The sequence below is a fragment of the Gouania willdenowi genome, chromosome 6 (assembly GCF_900634775.1).
Source record: "Gouania willdenowi chromosome 6, fGouWil2.1, whole genome shotgun sequence".
Taxonomy (NCBI): Eukaryota; Metazoa; Chordata; class Actinopteri; order Blenniiformes; family Gobiesocidae; genus Gouania; species Gouania willdenowi.
The window spans coordinates 54775928-54794347 of NC_041049.1; the positions used below are offsets into that span (position 1 = coordinate 54775928).

Consider the following 18420-nt stretch of genomic DNA (forward strand, 5'->3'; position numbering starts at 1 on the left):
TCAGGGTCGGATCATCTCCCCGACTTGAAGTGTGACTGTGAGCATGACCCAGCATGCCATTACATTAGGTACAGGTTTTTATCTCCTTGTGGCAGGGTTGGGGTCAACTCCATTTTAAAATTACAATTACGTCTTCAATTATCCATGTTCAATTAGAACTTTTGTTTTTTCCATTTACAATTAAAGTTACAATTATTATTGTCTCCCTAAAAGTCAGTTAAAATTACATTCTAAAGTACAATTAATCACAATTACTGAGCCTTTAATAAAAAAGCCCATAAAAGGTAACCTTCCTCTTGTGTTAGCTTTCTGTTAGCATCTCTTATGATAGTGGGTCAATTTGATCCATGTCTTAAATCAGCTGTAAAATACACTAAAAAATGTTGTCGATCTTATTTGTTTTGCATCTCTTGGATAACTTGTGAGGCTTCCTAATCAAATAATATATTGGTATTAATATTTTTGGTGAGGGAGTCCGAGCCATTATACCCATAGCATTATATATATATATATATATATATTTTTTTTTTTTATGGTAAAAGTATAATGAAGAGAAGTGGTGTAATGGGAAAAGTTGATCTGAAACATATTTTGATAATTATTAACTACATACAGTATGTGTAAGCCATGGAAATGTAACATGGTTTGTGTTTAATTAATTTGTAAATGACAGTTTTTATAGAATTTCTATGTTAATTACAATTACAAATGGCGCGTTTCCATTGGCTGTATCAGCTCTACACAGCTCCGCACTCCTCGTTGTTCCGGAGCGTTTCCATTGAGCACCTCCCTGACACGTGAAACTGCCAGACTCCACGGATTGCACTTTTTTGCTGCCATCCTCACAAGATCGCCAACAAAAATCCGGTGTGATTAGCGGCTAATGCTATCCTAGCTCAGTGCCCACTTTCAAAGATGAAAACTACAGAGAGAACTTTTATCTGCTACTACCACCTCCTCGCTGATTCTCCTCCACACCAAAGCCTTCCTAGTCCGGTTCTGGTTATAAAGGCCATGTCATACAGCTCCAGGTGGTCACACACAGCTTCTACTCCATGGTTGAATGGGTGAACAGACTGGTGTCCGTGTTTACGGCCTGACGTCATCATCAATAAAGACTTTCGTCATACAAAACAGTTGCAGGAGTTCAATATTTTCAACTCTTTGCAAATGTGTGGATGTGCAGATATGCGTAAAATCGGGAGCGCGCTCACACGGCCAACGCACTTCACGTGCGGCTCGGACCGCACAGGAAAGACTTCGCATCTGGGACGCATCTATCCATTGACTTTGTATGTAATCTGGTCATATGGCCATTTCGTGATGCATCCGGTGTGAAGGCAGCATTATGATTGTCAGACCCAATCAGTGTCTGCTTTGTGCCTATGTCACATTTTCAAACCAGGGCTGCTTTTTTTGGAACCTCAACAAAGGAGGTACTAAAAAAAAAAAACTAGCGCCAGGAGGAGCTACTTTTTCCCAGTGGAAACACGCCAATTAGAGCCGATACTGCCAGTGGAAACGCGCCAACAGTCAATTATCTGAACTCAATCATAATTAAATTTCGATTACAATGGCAACATATTTTCTAAAATTACAATTAAAACTACATCATGATTGTAATTAATTACAAATTACGTGATTACTAGGGATGTAACGATTCACTCAACTCCCGATACAATTCGATTCACGATACTGGGTTCACGATACGATTCTCTCACAATTTATTTTACAAAATGGGAATGTATATAAATGACTGAAAAATATTCCTGTATTTTTTTTTTTTGGAGAAAATACTATACTATTTTTCATTGTCAAAAGAATCCCTTGATAATCTATTCAAAACAATGCAATTTAACTAAAAATAAATCTTGAATGAAATAAATAAAGGAATAATACAAATGAAGAAGAAGCTTATTTAAATTCTGGTTCTATAGTAAACAATACAAAACTGCATAATAGTTATTTTTCTTTTTAAAAGTGCAACTGAAAATGTATTTTTTGCCTTAACAATTGGACTTAAAAAAAAAAAGTCATTTTACTGTATTTAGGTCAGATATTTGTTTGAACCAGCAGAGGGCGCTGGTAACCCGGTGGTCGGTTGGCATGCAGATATTTTGCAGTGAAGAAGAGATGCTATGCTAGCAGACAGAGCTAATAGAAAAACGTGACTTTTACAGATATTTCTTCGGTGCTAAAGGGGTAAGGAATCATTTATGAATATGTTTAAGAGTAGATGGCGGCCAGAAAGAAAGTATTAGCAGATTTCGCTCGCCGCCAACACTTCTGGGTAGCGCCCTCTGCTTGTTAAAAAAAGTACTGCGATTCAATTTTCACAGCATCGATGTGAATCGTTTTACCTATGAATCGATTTTTAATTGCCTTACGATTAATCGTTACATCACTAGTGATTACAACAATAATTTCCATAAATGAGTCTTCACTTCCTGTCTGATGTTTGTAATGAAGCACAAAGAGAACCAAATCTGCACTGTGGATGCATTGATTAGAACTCAGATATTTTTAGCAACATAATGAACATTCAGACGCTGATTTGCATGTTCTCAAGCTGAATTGATCCTTTTAAAAAAAATAACAGGGAGGTGCAGGCTGGAGCAGTGATCCATTGGCTCAATACAACCTTGGTAGGAAATATGATGCAGCTCAATTTAAAATACTTCCACATACTGCTTTGTATTTTTATCAAACTCTGTACAAATTTAAAAAAAACAATTTCTACTCATTCTGCTGATCCCATCTCTGTAATGTTCCAGGTTATCACACACACATGGAGATTTGCTTTGTTGCTGCTTAAAAAAAACAGAATGGAGTGACGTGGACACTAAGTAGTCCATAATGCCTAAACACACAGGCAGACCAAATATAAACCCAGGCATCGATCAGCAGCTCCTGCTTGTCCTGTATGGTGGTGACTAATGGCAACGAGCACAGGGAAATGCACACAAATAGACTCGATGACCTGAGTTGATGTGGTTAATCACTCATCTCACGTTGTGGTATTCTAAGTAGTGATACATTTCAGAAGTGTAAATGAACACTAATTAAATTTGTATCACAGATAATTATTTTTTTAGGTCAATCAAACTATCAAAAACATCATAAAATAACATTAACAGCAGCATTAGATCTGTTTTATCATTTTTGCCACAGGCTTAAAGACAGCCATTAGTCATTCATGTGGACTATATCTGTTGGTATCTTCAGGAAAGATGAAAAAAGGAGCCAAAAAACAGAACCACAACCATCAATTTCAGATGATGATAAACTGATCATTGTTCCTAATGATTACTGGGATTTTTTTTCTAAATGAGTTAAACACTGTAAAGGCTTTTTTGAGATTTGATTCAAATACAGACTGAAATTGATGTGAAATTAAGAAAGTTTCCAAGTAAATTAAACTAATCACCTAAAGTTATGCCTATTTATTCATTCTTACACCTTTTAACTGCAAAAAAGAAACTTTTTTTTTAAATGCCTTTTTATTTTTCCCCATTTACAATGTAATGGGTTATTCTAATTCCAATCACTGTTAATTGCACCTATTCAACTGTGCAATATATATATATATATATACTGTATATAATTATATTTGTTGTTAGGTAAAGTTCTGCTTACAGTCCATTATTTTCTGGGCTGGAGGATTTCACTTTGGTCAAGTTTATTACTGTATATCAAAATTGTAATTATGCTTGAAAATAGATTTTAACATTTATTGCTGCACATTCAGCCTATCACATACATACCTTCCCCAGTATACATACTGAAGTTGTGGTAAATGTGCGTGTCAGTATTTAAAATACCAGTATACAGGCATGTTGCCATTTAAGCAGTTTCCAAATCTGTGTCCTATTCAAATATTCATATTATCTGGTCACGCATGCTGTAGCTCAGGTTTGGCTGAAGGTAAATACCACCACGGATAAGAATAGCGCTTCCAGCCTCAAGGCACCAGCTGCTGTTCTCCTCATTGTTCAGGACTCTTTAATATTTAATGCACTGTTTGGTCAAATGCATCGTAAATTACACTAAATGTTGACATACAATCCTGAGAGCAAACAAATCGTGCAGCAGATAACTAGAAATTTTTATGGGCTGCAGAAAATGTCCTGCCTAGTCATCCTTAAATCCTTCCGTTCCTCAGCTCCCTTTCATCTCAGAGGGAACTGACGTCGAATGCTGGACCAAAATAACCCACAAATCAGCTGACATGCTCTACCACAGCAGCACCGACCATATGGACAGCGTCTGCATGGGCCTTTCTCATTGAAAGCGTTCTGGGAGTCTTATCTGTGGGCCTTTGCTGTGATGCTTTGAGTCCTTGATAATACAGTGCAGTAAAGCACCAAATAAAATAGGGAAATTGGGCTAAAGGTTTATGCAGACTTCCTGCAGAGCCGCCACGGCTTTATTGTAGGGATAAGTGACTGGCTTTAAAGTTAGATGCACTAACAGGAAGGCCAACTAACAGGTAGCAAGAATTGCACTTACTTTTTATGGAAGGTTTTCAGATACTGAGCTTCCTCTATACCAGGGGTGTCAACCTCATTTTAGTGAAGGGGCAGTTTTTCTTATGAGGGCTGCAAATTTCAGGTGGAAAATTAGTAATTTCAACATTATTGTGCCCTAGTTTGCACTTCTACATATACATAAAATACAAAATATGTAAGAAACCAGATATTTCCAAGCAATAAGTGATAGATATCAGTCCCAACAGGACTAAAGTTCCTCGGTTTTATGACCAATTTCAATTAAATTAAGGGAAATATGTAATAATTTGAGGAAAATTAAACAATTTTGAAAGAATTTTGAGTTTTTCCAACAGTTTAACATTAAAAACTGATATCTAATATCAATCCGATGTCAGCCAGAAAACAAATATCGGATTTTATCGGACTGCATCTAAAATCTCCAATATAAATATATTATATTATATTTATTTAATTGTAGAATGCTGTAGATATTATGTTGATATTTAAAATGTATGTAACCTCTATGTAACCAATTTGTTAATAATAAATGGGTCAGTTTTTCTCATCCCTACTGTTTCTAACATTCCACACTACAAAATAAGTAATAAATGTATGTATGATTTGTGCTGATATCGCATTGGATCGATATCGGTATCGGCAAATGGTCAAGGCTACAATATCGGTATAGTATCAGAAGTGAAAAAGTTGTATCGGGACATCCCCATTAAAAACTAGCCAAGCAGCTCAAATTCAGCTAACAAGCTCCGGTCACGGTAACCTGGTAAACTCAGGATTACCATGACTACCTGTCAACATTGAGCTGTTGGAGAATCTATGACATCATCAACAAGAAGTTCCACAGTGTGGATGGGAAATAGAATGGGATATATATCTATATGTTTTTCTTTTGATAGCCAGAACATCACCAAAATGTAATCACCTGTTCCTTGTCCCACTTATCAAATTTTCTGAATATTTCATCCAAATCCGTTCATAACATTTCAAGTTATCTTCCTAACACACTGACAGACTGACAAACGGAGGGTAAAACATAACCTTACCACTCTGCACTTGGCGGTGGTCATAACTGCACCAGGAGCGTTGAGTTTCATAATGTAGATAATTTACACAATGATTCATGTTACTTTCTTCGGCATGGCCGAATTGGATGCTCTAACGGGCCGGATTTGGCCCTCGGGCCATGAGTTTGACGCATATGCTCTATACAATTCATATTTATAATAATGTAGTTGAGGTTTCATTTATTCAGACACTGTTTTTCAGGAATTTTGATCTCCTGACATGTTACGACTGTCAACTAGTTGTCTGAATAAATGAAACCTTAACATATTATTCAAAAAGAAGATAAAAATAACTAGCTGGAATTATTACGCGGAAGTCAAGGACACATTAAAGCGATCAATAGACACCTCTGAAGAAGACTGGCAGTTACAAATTATTCAAAAAGAAGACAAAAACAACTTGCTGGAATCATAATGATGATATTCAGTTAAAAATGACTTTTTTCTGGGCAATAAACGAGTGCTGTTTTTATTATCCTGACACTTCTTTTGTACGTTTAATTAACTCAAACAATAAAAGTCTAAATAAATGTCAGATATTGTTGAATTGTTACGTTTATCTCTCCTGTTATTGATCAGGCACAGCCATTGAAAATGCAGACATAAGCCACAGTCACAACATAAACAGTGACATGCCTCCGTTTCCTTAGCAACAACGACAAGCAGCACAGACGGTTAAGCATTAGCAGATCAGTCACTGAAATATCAAGGAGCAGCACATTAGTAATAACATGAAGCCGGCCGGGGTTAAGTTGAATACCTGGTGATGGTAACTGCCCTCTCTGCGATATGACGTCTAAGTAGGAAGAGAGTCAGAGGGAGAAGGTCAGGGGTTAACAAAACAGGACAAAATAGGACAAATAATATTCCATAATTAATGAAATTGATTTCAACTTCCCACGGTGAAGAGAAAAAGCACTTTGTCCTGATTAAAATGGAACCAAGACAGCAGGTAACTCAGTGCAGAATGAGGTCGAGTCACACTCAGAGCCTCTTCAGAACCAAACTGGCAACCCTCGCTGCTTGTTTATCATTTCCTAGATAGACTGCACTGGTACGAGCAGCTGTTATACTGGGACGTGTGTGTCCAGTCTGACATGATCAAACCAACTGGTAGCAGTTTTATTCTAAAGCTTCTCATTTCATCTGATTGATTATTATTACATCATGGCAAACAGAGCAAGGTTATACAATTACTGGGTTTGTAAAAGAGCCAACGTCACCCAAAGATTTCTTTCCAGTGCGATGGATTCTGCTTATTTCCCTCTTGGCAGTTTGGTCTTAGCATCACGCATGATTAGCAATGACCACAAGCTATTAGGCAGTAGGAAAACACACGAGAACGCAGGCGCAGATGGGTTTTCTTTTCTATTGTTTGGACCTAAAGCAACAGCTTAACTCAATCATCTGTATGAAGAATGTGTCACTCACATTAGGGTTATGTAATCTCACTTAGACAATCGACCACAGAGCCTCTATAAGGAATTATATTTGGTTTATTTAGCATTTGGCCTCATTCACAACAGAACTAATTAGACAAAGTGAGGAGGAGAAATAATATTTATTGCGCATGCTGCCTGTTACTGACGCTGCTGCTTTTTTTTTCTTTTTACTTTTCCAACTTCAACTCATTTTAAATCATTTTTCTTCAGTTACTTTCTCATTTGGACTTTTACTTACTCATTTTTTTTATGATGAAAGCGCAACTTTCCTCCAGCGGACTGTGCCGAGTGCAAAATCACACTCGCATTTACTTGTATTTACTGTACCTGTATTATATTTGTAGATTTGTAGATTTGTATTATTTTATCACTTTTCCCAGGAGGAGTGAATTTATATTTAATCCCCATTTAATTAACAGTATTTTATTTATTTATGTACATTTTCTTATCTTTTTTTTAGTGTTTGTTCTTTTCATTTAATATTCTGGATCTGTAAAAAAAAAAGCAATTTCACCCCGGGATAAATAAAGTATATCTGTTACGCCCCAGGAGTTCCTGGACGCAACATAAAAATGTAATATAAATTAAACTCGGTCTCCAAAAACCATCGACAACAGGTTACAATAAATAAGATACATTTATTTCTAAACAATAAGAGGTCTGCCCAGCAGGTGCAAAATTACAATAAACAATGAAATATTAAGAAACAGAAAACTGCACAAAAACACAGGAAATCAGACTATGTATAAGCAGAGAAATAAAGAGCACTATACTGTATATATATATGATTCTGATTTTGAAGAGTTAAACCTTTATTATCATACCTTAGAGCGGCTTTTGAATGTCCTGAAGGCGCCACTTTTGAAGATAACCCTGTTCCTCTTGCACAGTATGAACGCCACCATTCCAATCACCACCACCAATAGGAAGAGAGGTGTCAGTACAGCCATGATCCACAGGTTGCTGGGCGGAGTCTTCACCACAGCTGCACACAAACAAATAATGGTTATTTCATCAAAAAGCCACCCTGAATATTAGCCTCCAACTCACACAGAGGTTATTGTTAAGAACATACATGATGCTGTTACATAGAATTGGTTGATCTGAAGCAGGGACACTTCGCCCTGATCTTAAGACACTAAAATCATAATTACATTTTTAGGTTCCTAATGTATGCTCTAATACAGGGTTAATATGGTGCTCCAGGCGAGAGTATTTATTTAAAACAATATGTCAAGTACTGTAAATGTGAAGGATGGGTTGAAATGTATCTTTTCCTTTTTTTTTTCTTTCATTTTTTATTTTACTTTGAGAATTTATTTTTTGCGACCGTCCAGCAGATGGCGGCCCAGGCGACCGCCTGGTTCACCTATGCCCAGAGCCGGCCCTGCTCTAATAATATTCATAAGATTATCCTAAGGACACATGTACAGTGGCGGCTGGTGCATTTTTCTCCATGGGGGGGCTACAACTCCAAAACAGACATACACAAATAACAGGGTTTCTGTAGCTTTGAACAAATAAGGAAAATTACTTATTTATCTAAATACAGATATACATTTGTTTCATAGTATTTTTGATACATTATCAATTTTTATTTTTTTTTTCATGTTTTACTCAAACGAACGTGGTGGGTGGTGGGGCGGCGCCCTAGCGCCCTCTATTGGCCAGCCGCCACTGATGTGGACATGTGGACATGATCCTGAGGACCCCCTTTGAAAATGAGATGATTCATCTCATGGGGTTGATCCTCCAATAAAATGTTCATAACAAAATAAAGGAAGTGTTAAATGTATAAGTGTTTAATCACAGCAGAAGATTAACTCTTCAAAGTTACAAAGTCCTGTAGTATCTTAAGATGTAAAGACGGTGGCCTCACTGCCACAGAAATGTTAGCAAAGGCTTTTTTTTTTTTTGTACTGAGGCAGCTTGTTTGCGCTCATTAAGGAATCCTAAAAGAATTTCATGAGAACATTGCATTCTGTTCTTGGCACCGACAACATTAGGCAGCGCTGCAAAATGCAGTGATGGCGTTGGGTTCTTCTCTGCTTTGTTAATTATAGATTCTATGAAAATTGGAACTGGAAACGGTAAGAATGTATGTTTGTTACCAGCAGCCACAGACTGTTGCACAAGTAAGAACATGTGAAGATGTCATATAGATTAAAAACAAAACCTCATATCTCTAAGGCTTAATATTAGTCTACATAAGAACAAGCATACAGTATATAATTATCATGTCTCCTCTGTGTCTGATCTGTCACCCTCTGGTCTGCACGTTTGACCCTTCCTGTCACTAATGAAGCATTAACTGATCACTCTGCTGATTAATTTTGACCAGAGCTTTATTATTGGCAGCATTTTGTGATGCATTTACTGAAAGTCCTGCTTTCAACAGCCAACAAAAAAGGTTGAGGGTTCAATCCCAGCCCCTACCTTTCTTCTGAACCCTAAGTTCCTCCCAATGGTTGACTGTCGCCTTGCATGGCAGCTCAATCCTATTGGTGTGTGAATGTGAGAATGAATGGGTGAGCAGGGCCAGCCCTAGCCTTTTTGGTGCCCTAGGCAAAATTACTTAGTGCCCCCACCCCCAAAACAGTGCAATCAAAAGTTAAAATAAGATATAAGTTTCAGTACAAGGACATTGCTACTTTCCTATTTGGTTATACAAGTCAATAACATACATCTTGCAAACAACACAATAGAATTATATAGAAGAGAACAATAATTAAAATGAAATAAAAATGGGCAGAAGATTAGCAGGTATAGTTACATAATTTTAATATTAATATTCATTAAGAGAAAACATGTACAGTGAATTTAAAGTGTGTGTTTCACATTCATTATACATTTTTGAATTAATATAAAAAATTAATTAATTAATAAAAATTGGGGTTTGCAATTTGGTGCCCCTCCAGCAGATGGGGGCCTAAGCGGCCTCCAGTGTTGCCTGCCAGGAAGGCCGGCCCTGGCTTTGAGACTACTTCAGTGTGGGGATAAAGCCCTGTACAAATCAAGTCCATTTACCACTTACCATGAAATAACATTAGGCACATTTAACCTATGAATAATAAATGACCAAACAGAAATAATGTTGTATTTATGAATGTAAACAAGGCTGGAGAATGTGAGTGTTGTGCATCTGATTAAAAGGAAGACAAAAATCAGATATTTGGGAGGGATATATAACAAATTTCAGACTTTGAACATATTCTCCCATGAATAAATGACTGGTTACATTACTCTATAATATAAAGCGCAGTACATTTCCCAGGTGAGAACCTTAGCTCTCAATTGTGAATTGCAATTGTCCCTTAACAAGTCTGACGTTACAGAAAAATGTAAATAAAAAAATCTAAATGTACAGAATCAAACTTACATTCAGCCTGCACTTGCACAAAGTATCCCAGTGTGAGGGCCATGGTCTGGGAGTCCAGGCTGCTCAAGGTCTTAGCGGCGTTGGTCCCAGTAATGGGGGCCCCGTTTAGCTGAACGTAGTAGGTCATCTCCGCTGGGTTCTTAGGCCCAGGAAGCCGACGCATGCTGACCATCTGCGGAAAGACAGACAGAGACGTGACTGGATGTGCTGATGTGAAGAAAATTGCACAACATCTGTTAAGATGTGTAGGTAGAGGAGACACTGAAGGATAGCTGAGTCACCTTAAATCTCACCGTCCTTCAACATACATCAAACATACTTTATAATAAAGTGATATCTATGCACATCTGACAGTTTAATCAAGTCCAGTAATTTGATTTCATCTGAAAAGGACGGGGGGAGCAGTTGTATAAAATGGCTGGATGATTTCTCCTTTCTCCCATTTCCCTGTATGTCTCCTATTCTTCCTCCTCCCGTCTGATACAACAATAAAACTGGTCGTCTGTGACACCTATAAAACCTTTATAGTGTGTAAGGCATAAGGCCCACCAGGAGTCCCACGTTCCAACGCTGAGCAGCCATGTGATGAAGTACCAATCACCACACAAACTGTTATATTTGTTCAATTCTGTTTCAGGGGAACCCATCGGTGACGCTTTTTCACTGGTCTCAGCAATCATATTTTTAGCGCTATAGTTTTACAGGAGATGCTAAAAAAAACTGCACGCGTGTCATATTTCACATTACTTCTCGTGTTCAGTGACGCTCAAAAAGATGTAATCAGTTAGGAATAAACTATTGGGTTTCAAACTTTATTATAATTGTATTAATTTTAGCTGCTAGCGTAAATCATTAATACATGGCTTCAGATTTTAAATCTGAGTAAATCCATCATTTGGCACTTTCTCCACTCCATGGTACTGCCACTATACCGTTTTTTTCTGCACATCCATGCAAATGATAGAATTCACATTTACAACAGCCCGTCAAAGGAAAATAGACATTCCATAGGTTTGGTACATGTTAATCCCCCCCAAAAAATGACTATAAAATAGAAATGAAACTAAATGTAACTGTGAATTGTAAAGAACTGCATCTCTACAGAAAATCCCTTGATAAATAAGAATTAGTCAGCAGCTTGTACTTGACTTTTGCACCCTTTGTCGCCAAAATAGGACTCGTAGAATACAGGGTGGATAATAAAAAATATCACAATCAAGTGTGCTTTAATAAGCTTTACTTCTACATGTTAAAGCTCATTGTTAAACATGGATGGTCCAGAGGTTATGATTTCAGAATTCGATGAAAGTCATAAACTGCTATTACGTCAACGCTGAAGAAATGCATTGATAGATTGGGGGAAAAAAACAATATTTATGTGCAATATTTTCATTACAACAATGCATGTTTTGTTATTGCAAATAAATAATTGATTGTATTTTATTGCATAATTGTGACCATCACTAGCCTTTCCTAAGGAAGTGTAAGAAACACATTATTAAAGGGAATATATAAAGAGAGGGCAGTGTTATACCTATGTGAGGGGAAGGGAACAGGGAAGAGAAAATCAGGGTAAAAAATGGAAGGGTGGGAAAGAGTTGAATGTTTTAAGATGAGAGTGCTATGTGATGTTATTTATATTCAACTTCCATATTCATCAAGAAGTCAAATTTAAGCCAATGTTACCTAAAAACCAGAGTCAAATTGTTTCTTTCTTTTTACTGTGATGTACGTCACTGAATAAAAATCTATATACCTGCACAGTGTAACCACCCACAGTGGTAGCCCGCCGGGATCTTGCCATTTGAGCTCCCTGTCTACTGGCCACAAGGAAGAGCTCCGCTAGTCGCTGCTCCATCAGGCTGGCAAAGCTCTGATAGTTGGCCTCCAGGGAGGAGCTGTCCACATCATGGATCACTGCAGGGCAAGACAAGAAAGCACAGAGGACGGGTTTAGGGAGGAGAACCATGACTCCGGCAAGCATGGCTTGGAGTGGACGGTAAAGTGAGTGAGGATAGGAGGGTGAGGGATAAGGATGACTGGTGTGTGTGTGTGTGTGTGTGTGCATTATTATTGTGCATTATTTATTATAAAATAATGCATGGTCACACTAGAGCAGGCGTCTGCAACATTTATCCTACAAGGAACCATTTTGCCTCATCTAACGTGGATTAAAGTCCTGGAGCCAAAAAAAATACCTTCTCAATGAAGACAATACAGTGTATTAAATTATATAGAGTTAAAATGATATAGACTAATGTTTGATTTAATTTGATTTGATTTATATTGATCATGTAAATGGAAACTTAAAAACAGTTGAAAATGAAATAAAATAAAATAAAATAAATTGACATCAAGAAATAAAACAGTATGTTGAGTATCTCAGTTTACATGAACACAATGTTATATAAAGAAGATTTTTTTATGCATTTGAAAGTCTACAAAAAGTAACTTGAGTTTGATAACACATAATCATGTGATCAACACATGCTAATTGCTAATTTCTTGCCACACATAAATCATGCATATTTAACAATCACATTGGTGGTTCAATGAATCTGTTCCCACACAATTAAAATATCTATCTTCTTCCAGAATAGTGTTTGTGTTGGTTTAGTTATCTTACCAGGGATTTAAAACTTAAGGGAATCACAGGTGCAGGAAAGTTGATGGTCTGTAGATGTTGCAGGAGGTGAAGTCGGAAGGTGCTGAGTCATTGCACAACATTATTTATTTTAGGTTAACAAATTGTTATATCTTGATTTTATTTGTCATTAGTCATTAATAGCCTCTGTAAAAAAAAAAAAAAAACTATTTCAATAGTTTTTTTAAAGCTATAGGGAGACATTGCAAAAGAGTCAAAGAGCCACATTAGGCCCCAGAACCACAGGTTGCAGAGCCCTGCACTAGATAAATCATCAAAGCTTATAGTGACATGCAGATCACACCCTGTCCCTCCCTCTCTCTCGCTAACATAAACACACACACACTTACACTTCTCTTACTACTAGCCATAAGTGAGGTGGGCATGCTTTGGCACGCACACACACATAAAACTGACAGGCACTCAGCCATCAGTCACGCTCCAGCGGTGATGTGATATGAAGTGATGGCTTCCTCTGCCCCAGTCAGGACGCTGTGAATTATACAGCAATAGGTTTTCTCAGGAACAACAGCTGCTAAAGTCACTGTGTGCACAGCAGAGAGCAGGTGAGACAGGCTGGATTTAGGGTGAGACACACACACCCACTGCCCAGGGTCGATGAATACCTGCTGAACTGCACAAACGCACGCAGCGAGCGTTTAACTAGCTGCTGTTTTGTTCCATCAATTACACTCTTGATTAGCGCTGATCACCCAGAAACACCTCGGTTTGTGTGTGTGTGTGTGTGTTCAGCATTTTTACCTGTTATTACCCAGTAGATCTTTGTTGCTGTGGATATGTTGAGATTATGGTACTCAAGAGCTGCAAAGACAAGAAAGAGAGAGAGAGAGAAGTCAGTGGTATGAAAAAGCTGTGGTCAAGACTTCTCAAGACCTCAAATGTCTAGCGAGACATTTTTTTTTTCTAGATTGAGTTTTTGATTGTTTATTAAACTGGTACTAATCCCGGATTAGTGCACAAACTGACAAGTGTGCCATCTCAGATATTTTTATTCTGCATTTTAAGTACAGTGATTTGATATGTATTGAATGTCTGTGATGTGTATTTGAAATATAACAATAAGAAAAATAAAATAAAATAAATAATTTTAATCCATTTTTACCTAAGGTTTTTTTTTTTCTTTTTTACCTATTACTAGACATTTCCAGGCAACCCCACATGGGTTCCATGTGGGTTCCATGTGGGGTTGTCCTAATCCATCGTCACATTCATTGTTATTCAACCTTAAGGGTCGCCTGAAATGTTTAGCAATTGATAAAAAAAAATATATATATATTACTGATTAAAATTCTGTTTCAATTTTTCTTATATATATAATTGTTTTTCAAATTAAAAAAACCACACACCATCTCAAACAACTTCATTCAATACTTTGACTTTCTCAAATAGCGATCTAACGGTAGTTAAAATAAAATGCAGTCTAAACATTTCTGAGCTTGTAACAGAGTATAACACACATGATGAAAAATGAATTATAGAAAAAGATGTCCCTGGGGTTGCCAGAAATTTTGTGATATCAAAATGGGGTCACCACCCAAAAAAGGTTTGGAAGCACTGCATTAAACCTAAACCCTAACCCCTCTTTAAATGTAATAATTTAGATTTTTTTTCAGCAAGAAATACTGATAGAAATGTGTGTATATATGTGAGAGCATTTTAGAACTGTGTAAAAAAGATAAAGGAAATGAACACAGAGAACAGACAGAATGGTCCTTCAGTATCTGTGTTCTGTATGAGTGTGACCTCTTCTTCTCGTGTCCCATGTGTGCAACCCCCTGGACTTTAATTGTGTGTTAAAGATGAAACTGAATGATTTTGAAGTATTTTTTTCCCCAATAATACCATGGCCTTTGCTCTTCATCTACATCAGCCTTTCTACAAGTGTGAGAGCGTCTGTCTGTGAATGTTCGACCTGTTTACCCTCCACTCACCTCTGCTGCTCTCCATCTAACAAGCACATATTGACCGCCCATTCATCCATAAAAACTCTACCATGGTATTATTCAGTTTTCACTCTGAGCTTGTCTGTTCATGTTTGGTCTGCTGGTGGCATTCGTATTTCTGGCTTCCTTCCTTTTTTTTTTTTTTTTTAAATGATCAAGCAGTCATTTGCAATCAGCGACAAATCCCACAAATGATTGGCCTATTGAGACCATTGTTTAGTTTCTAAGCTTCAGTGAGTCTGACTTTCTGCTTAATTTCTTTTTTGGTAAAAGTGAGGGCGATGCCAACAGCAGATCAGTATGACATGAACCCCTTTTGTTAAGAAGCAATAAATCTTTCCAGGAGCTCAATAAGTTTTGTTATTTTTGTGTGTTTTGTGTGTTTAGAAAAGGATACATGCCTCATTTTGTACTGGCTTTGTTTAATTTATCACATTGTTTGTGTTAACAGTCAAGCTATTGAGTCTCTCAGCTGTAATTTAATAGGCTGGTTGGAAGTGAGGAAAAATAAGAAAGACGATCGAGGGGGAAAATGACTCGAAAATGTTACAAATCCCAGCTAGTCAACTGAAAAAAGTGATTTTATTATGTCTAGCTTTTATTTATGCTTGGACTTGGTATGAATTGCTCAAAAGGCTGTTGTTATTGCCTAAAAAGTGCACATACTTCCAACACTTTGCTACTCTTTTATGCAAATTACTAGTATTTTTGGTCCTGCTAGTCCTCAACAATGCTACGACATCTCACTTCACATCATCTTTAATATTTACACCAGGACTTACAGTCATTCTTTTCTTATTCATCATTGATTTGATTATTCTTTCAGTGATATATCTAGGTTTGGAATGTTTTTGAGGATAGGGTGACGGAGAAGAAGGTGCTGAAGTTTTCCTTAGAAGTAAGTAAGATGGACACTTTTAGAAATGAAGGCATCAGAAGAGAAGATAAGGTGGAAAGGTCAGAGAGAAGTGGTTTGGGGGAGAGATATTGGGAATAAAGGACATTGCAGACGGAGCTGCAAGGCAAGAGGAACAAAAACCTCTTCAGGCTTTAAATTTTTGAAGCATCACACGTGTTCTGAAACCTATTAAAAAGGTGTGTCACATTTAAGAAATAGACATTCCAAAACCATCTCTTAACAAATAAATAGATCACATATGACAAGGGATGTAAAGATTAATCGTGAGGCAGTTAAAAATCGATTCAAAAGTGTCACGGTTGAGCAAAGGGCGCTATCGATTTAGAATTTGAAATTCAGGACGTACCACCGTGTTTTAAATCAGAAGTGTGGAAGCATTTTGGCTTCCCCAGGACAAAATGAAAGAGGTGAGAAAGAAAGAACATGTGAAATCCAAGGTAAGAGTGGCTCAGAGAGGAAAGGGAGAAACAAGAGAGAGAGAATAAAAGTCATAGTTGCTTATTTATATTATTTCTTTGATGTGGGATTTGTTTTAAAGTCAAATTGTTAAAGCACAAAATACATTTTCAGATGCACTTTTAAAAAGGAGAGGAACTATTATGTAGTTTTGCATAGTTTACTGGAGAGCCAGAATTTAAATGAATAGGCTTCTTCTTCATTTGTATTATTTCTTTAATTATTTCATTCAGGATTTATTTTTCATTAAATTGCATTGTTTTGCATAGTTTATCAAGGGATTCATTTGACAATGAAAGATAATCAAAAATAGTACAATATTTTTATTTTTATTATTATTTTTGAAGAAAGAAATGAATATTTTTCTACAGTCTCATTTTGTAAAATAAATCGTGAGAGAATCGTATCACGAACCAAGTGTTGTGAATCAAATCGTATCGGGTGTTGAGTGAATTGTTACATCTCTACATATGACAATAGTAAATAACTTTAGAGTATGGCAGTGTTAATTTTGACGACTGTAGTTTTCTACGACTATATATATATTTTTTTTTTTTTTTGCAAAATATATTTAGTGGAAGATATACAATATCAGTTGACAATGTACGGTCATGTATTACAGTTTTCTAGCTTTTTTTTTTCTTTTAAACATACACAAAAGAAAAACAGAAAGAAAAACAACAACAAACAATGAATAAACCAAACAATCTTCACCCGTCCCATTCTGGCTCAAATGGCGATCACACAAACTATGCTTGACAAAACAGCACTTAGCCTGGCAGGGCTTGCAATTCCTTGAAGTATTTAAATTTATAATTTCTCTTTGGGCCAAATTTAGTTGTACTGGCTGAACCAGAGAGCCAAAGATAGCAATAAATGGGCAGGCTTGTAAATCAATTCCCATTATGGTGGACATTATATGAAAAATAACTGGACCAATAGTTATGCAGTCGTGGGCAAAAGAAAAAACATATGGACACAAATGAGTTTGAGCAAACAGTCACATTTGTCCTCTACCTCCGGGAAGATTTTAGACAACTTTAATTTGGAAAAATGAACCCTGTGTGTCATCTAAAACTGGATAAGTGTCAGCCGTGCACAAGATGAGACTGTGCCTAACCTACTCACCACCCCATCCCACCATTCATTCATCAATTTGAAGAACCATCTCCACCTCCCATGCTGCCCTAGTTTTTGAGTTGGAGTGATCCCTGGGGTCCAATATGTGGTTATACATTACTGAGATAACCCCCCTACTTGGGGTCTTAAATGTGAGTAAATCTTTCCATAACTGGCGAGGGGTGGTACAGCGGGAAAAGCAGGAAAAGATTTAGAAATAAAATGTCTGACTTGGAAGAACCTAAACAGATGGTTTGCGGGCAAATCATATAGTGATGACAAAGTGGCAAAACTGTTAAAAGTACTATCTGAATACATATCAAGGAAACAATGTATACCTTTGTTACGCCATGTTGAGAAACCGGAATCCAAATGTGAAGAAGATGCATTAGAACAAGATTGATTTTCCAAATTAAACAAGGACAATCAAACCAAAAACGTATTTCATGAATGGGTGTTGCCCTGGCCCTTTTTATAGGACTGCCCATGCCACGTACATTCCAACTAAGAAAACTAACTGGCTTGCCCATTCCAGATGTGCTTGGATTTAAGTTAGCAGAAGACATTATGTGTGAATGAATAGGAAAAAGAAAATCTCCAAAGATAACTGAAAAGAGCCAGGACGGACCATTCCCCCTCCACCCCCCCCCAAACACACATACACATGAAAATATACCCCAAAAAATAGAGAAGAAAACCTGAGCTAAACCTTGTCAGATAGTCTCCCACAGACTATAACAACAAAAACATTAGCAATAGCCAATGCTGATCAGAACTTCAAAAGTTACATAAGTAAAATGTGCTAACATGTCCTATAAACTAACCTATGAGATCTAGTAGTGTATATAAAGTAAAGAATGCAGGAACATGCAGAATATTGCAGCCTAGCTTTTTTTAAATTAGAGATATAATATGTAATCATTAA

At 36.9% G+C, this 18420-nt stretch overlaps 1 protein-coding gene across 5 annotated transcripts in view; it reads right to left on the bottom strand.

The window, feature by feature from the left end:
- The window catches only part of kiaa1549la (KIAA1549-like a), a 138544-nt gene that overhangs the window by 41874 nt on the left and 78250 nt on the right, over positions 1-18420 (bottom strand). For all 5 annotated transcript variants that reach the window (XM_028450154.1, XM_028450152.1, XM_028450151.1 and 2 more), the window contains 5 exons: positions 13800-13859; positions 12150-12310; positions 10394-10565; positions 7839-7999; positions 6333-6368 (listed from right to left, as the gene is read on the bottom strand). In XM_028450154.1, coding sequence (XP_028305955.1) covers positions 6333-6368; positions 7839-7999; positions 10394-10565; positions 12150-12310; positions 13800-13859 — 590 coding nt within the window. The remainder of the gene's footprint in view (positions 1-6332; positions 6369-7838; positions 8000-10393; positions 10566-12149; positions 12311-13799; positions 13860-18420) is intronic.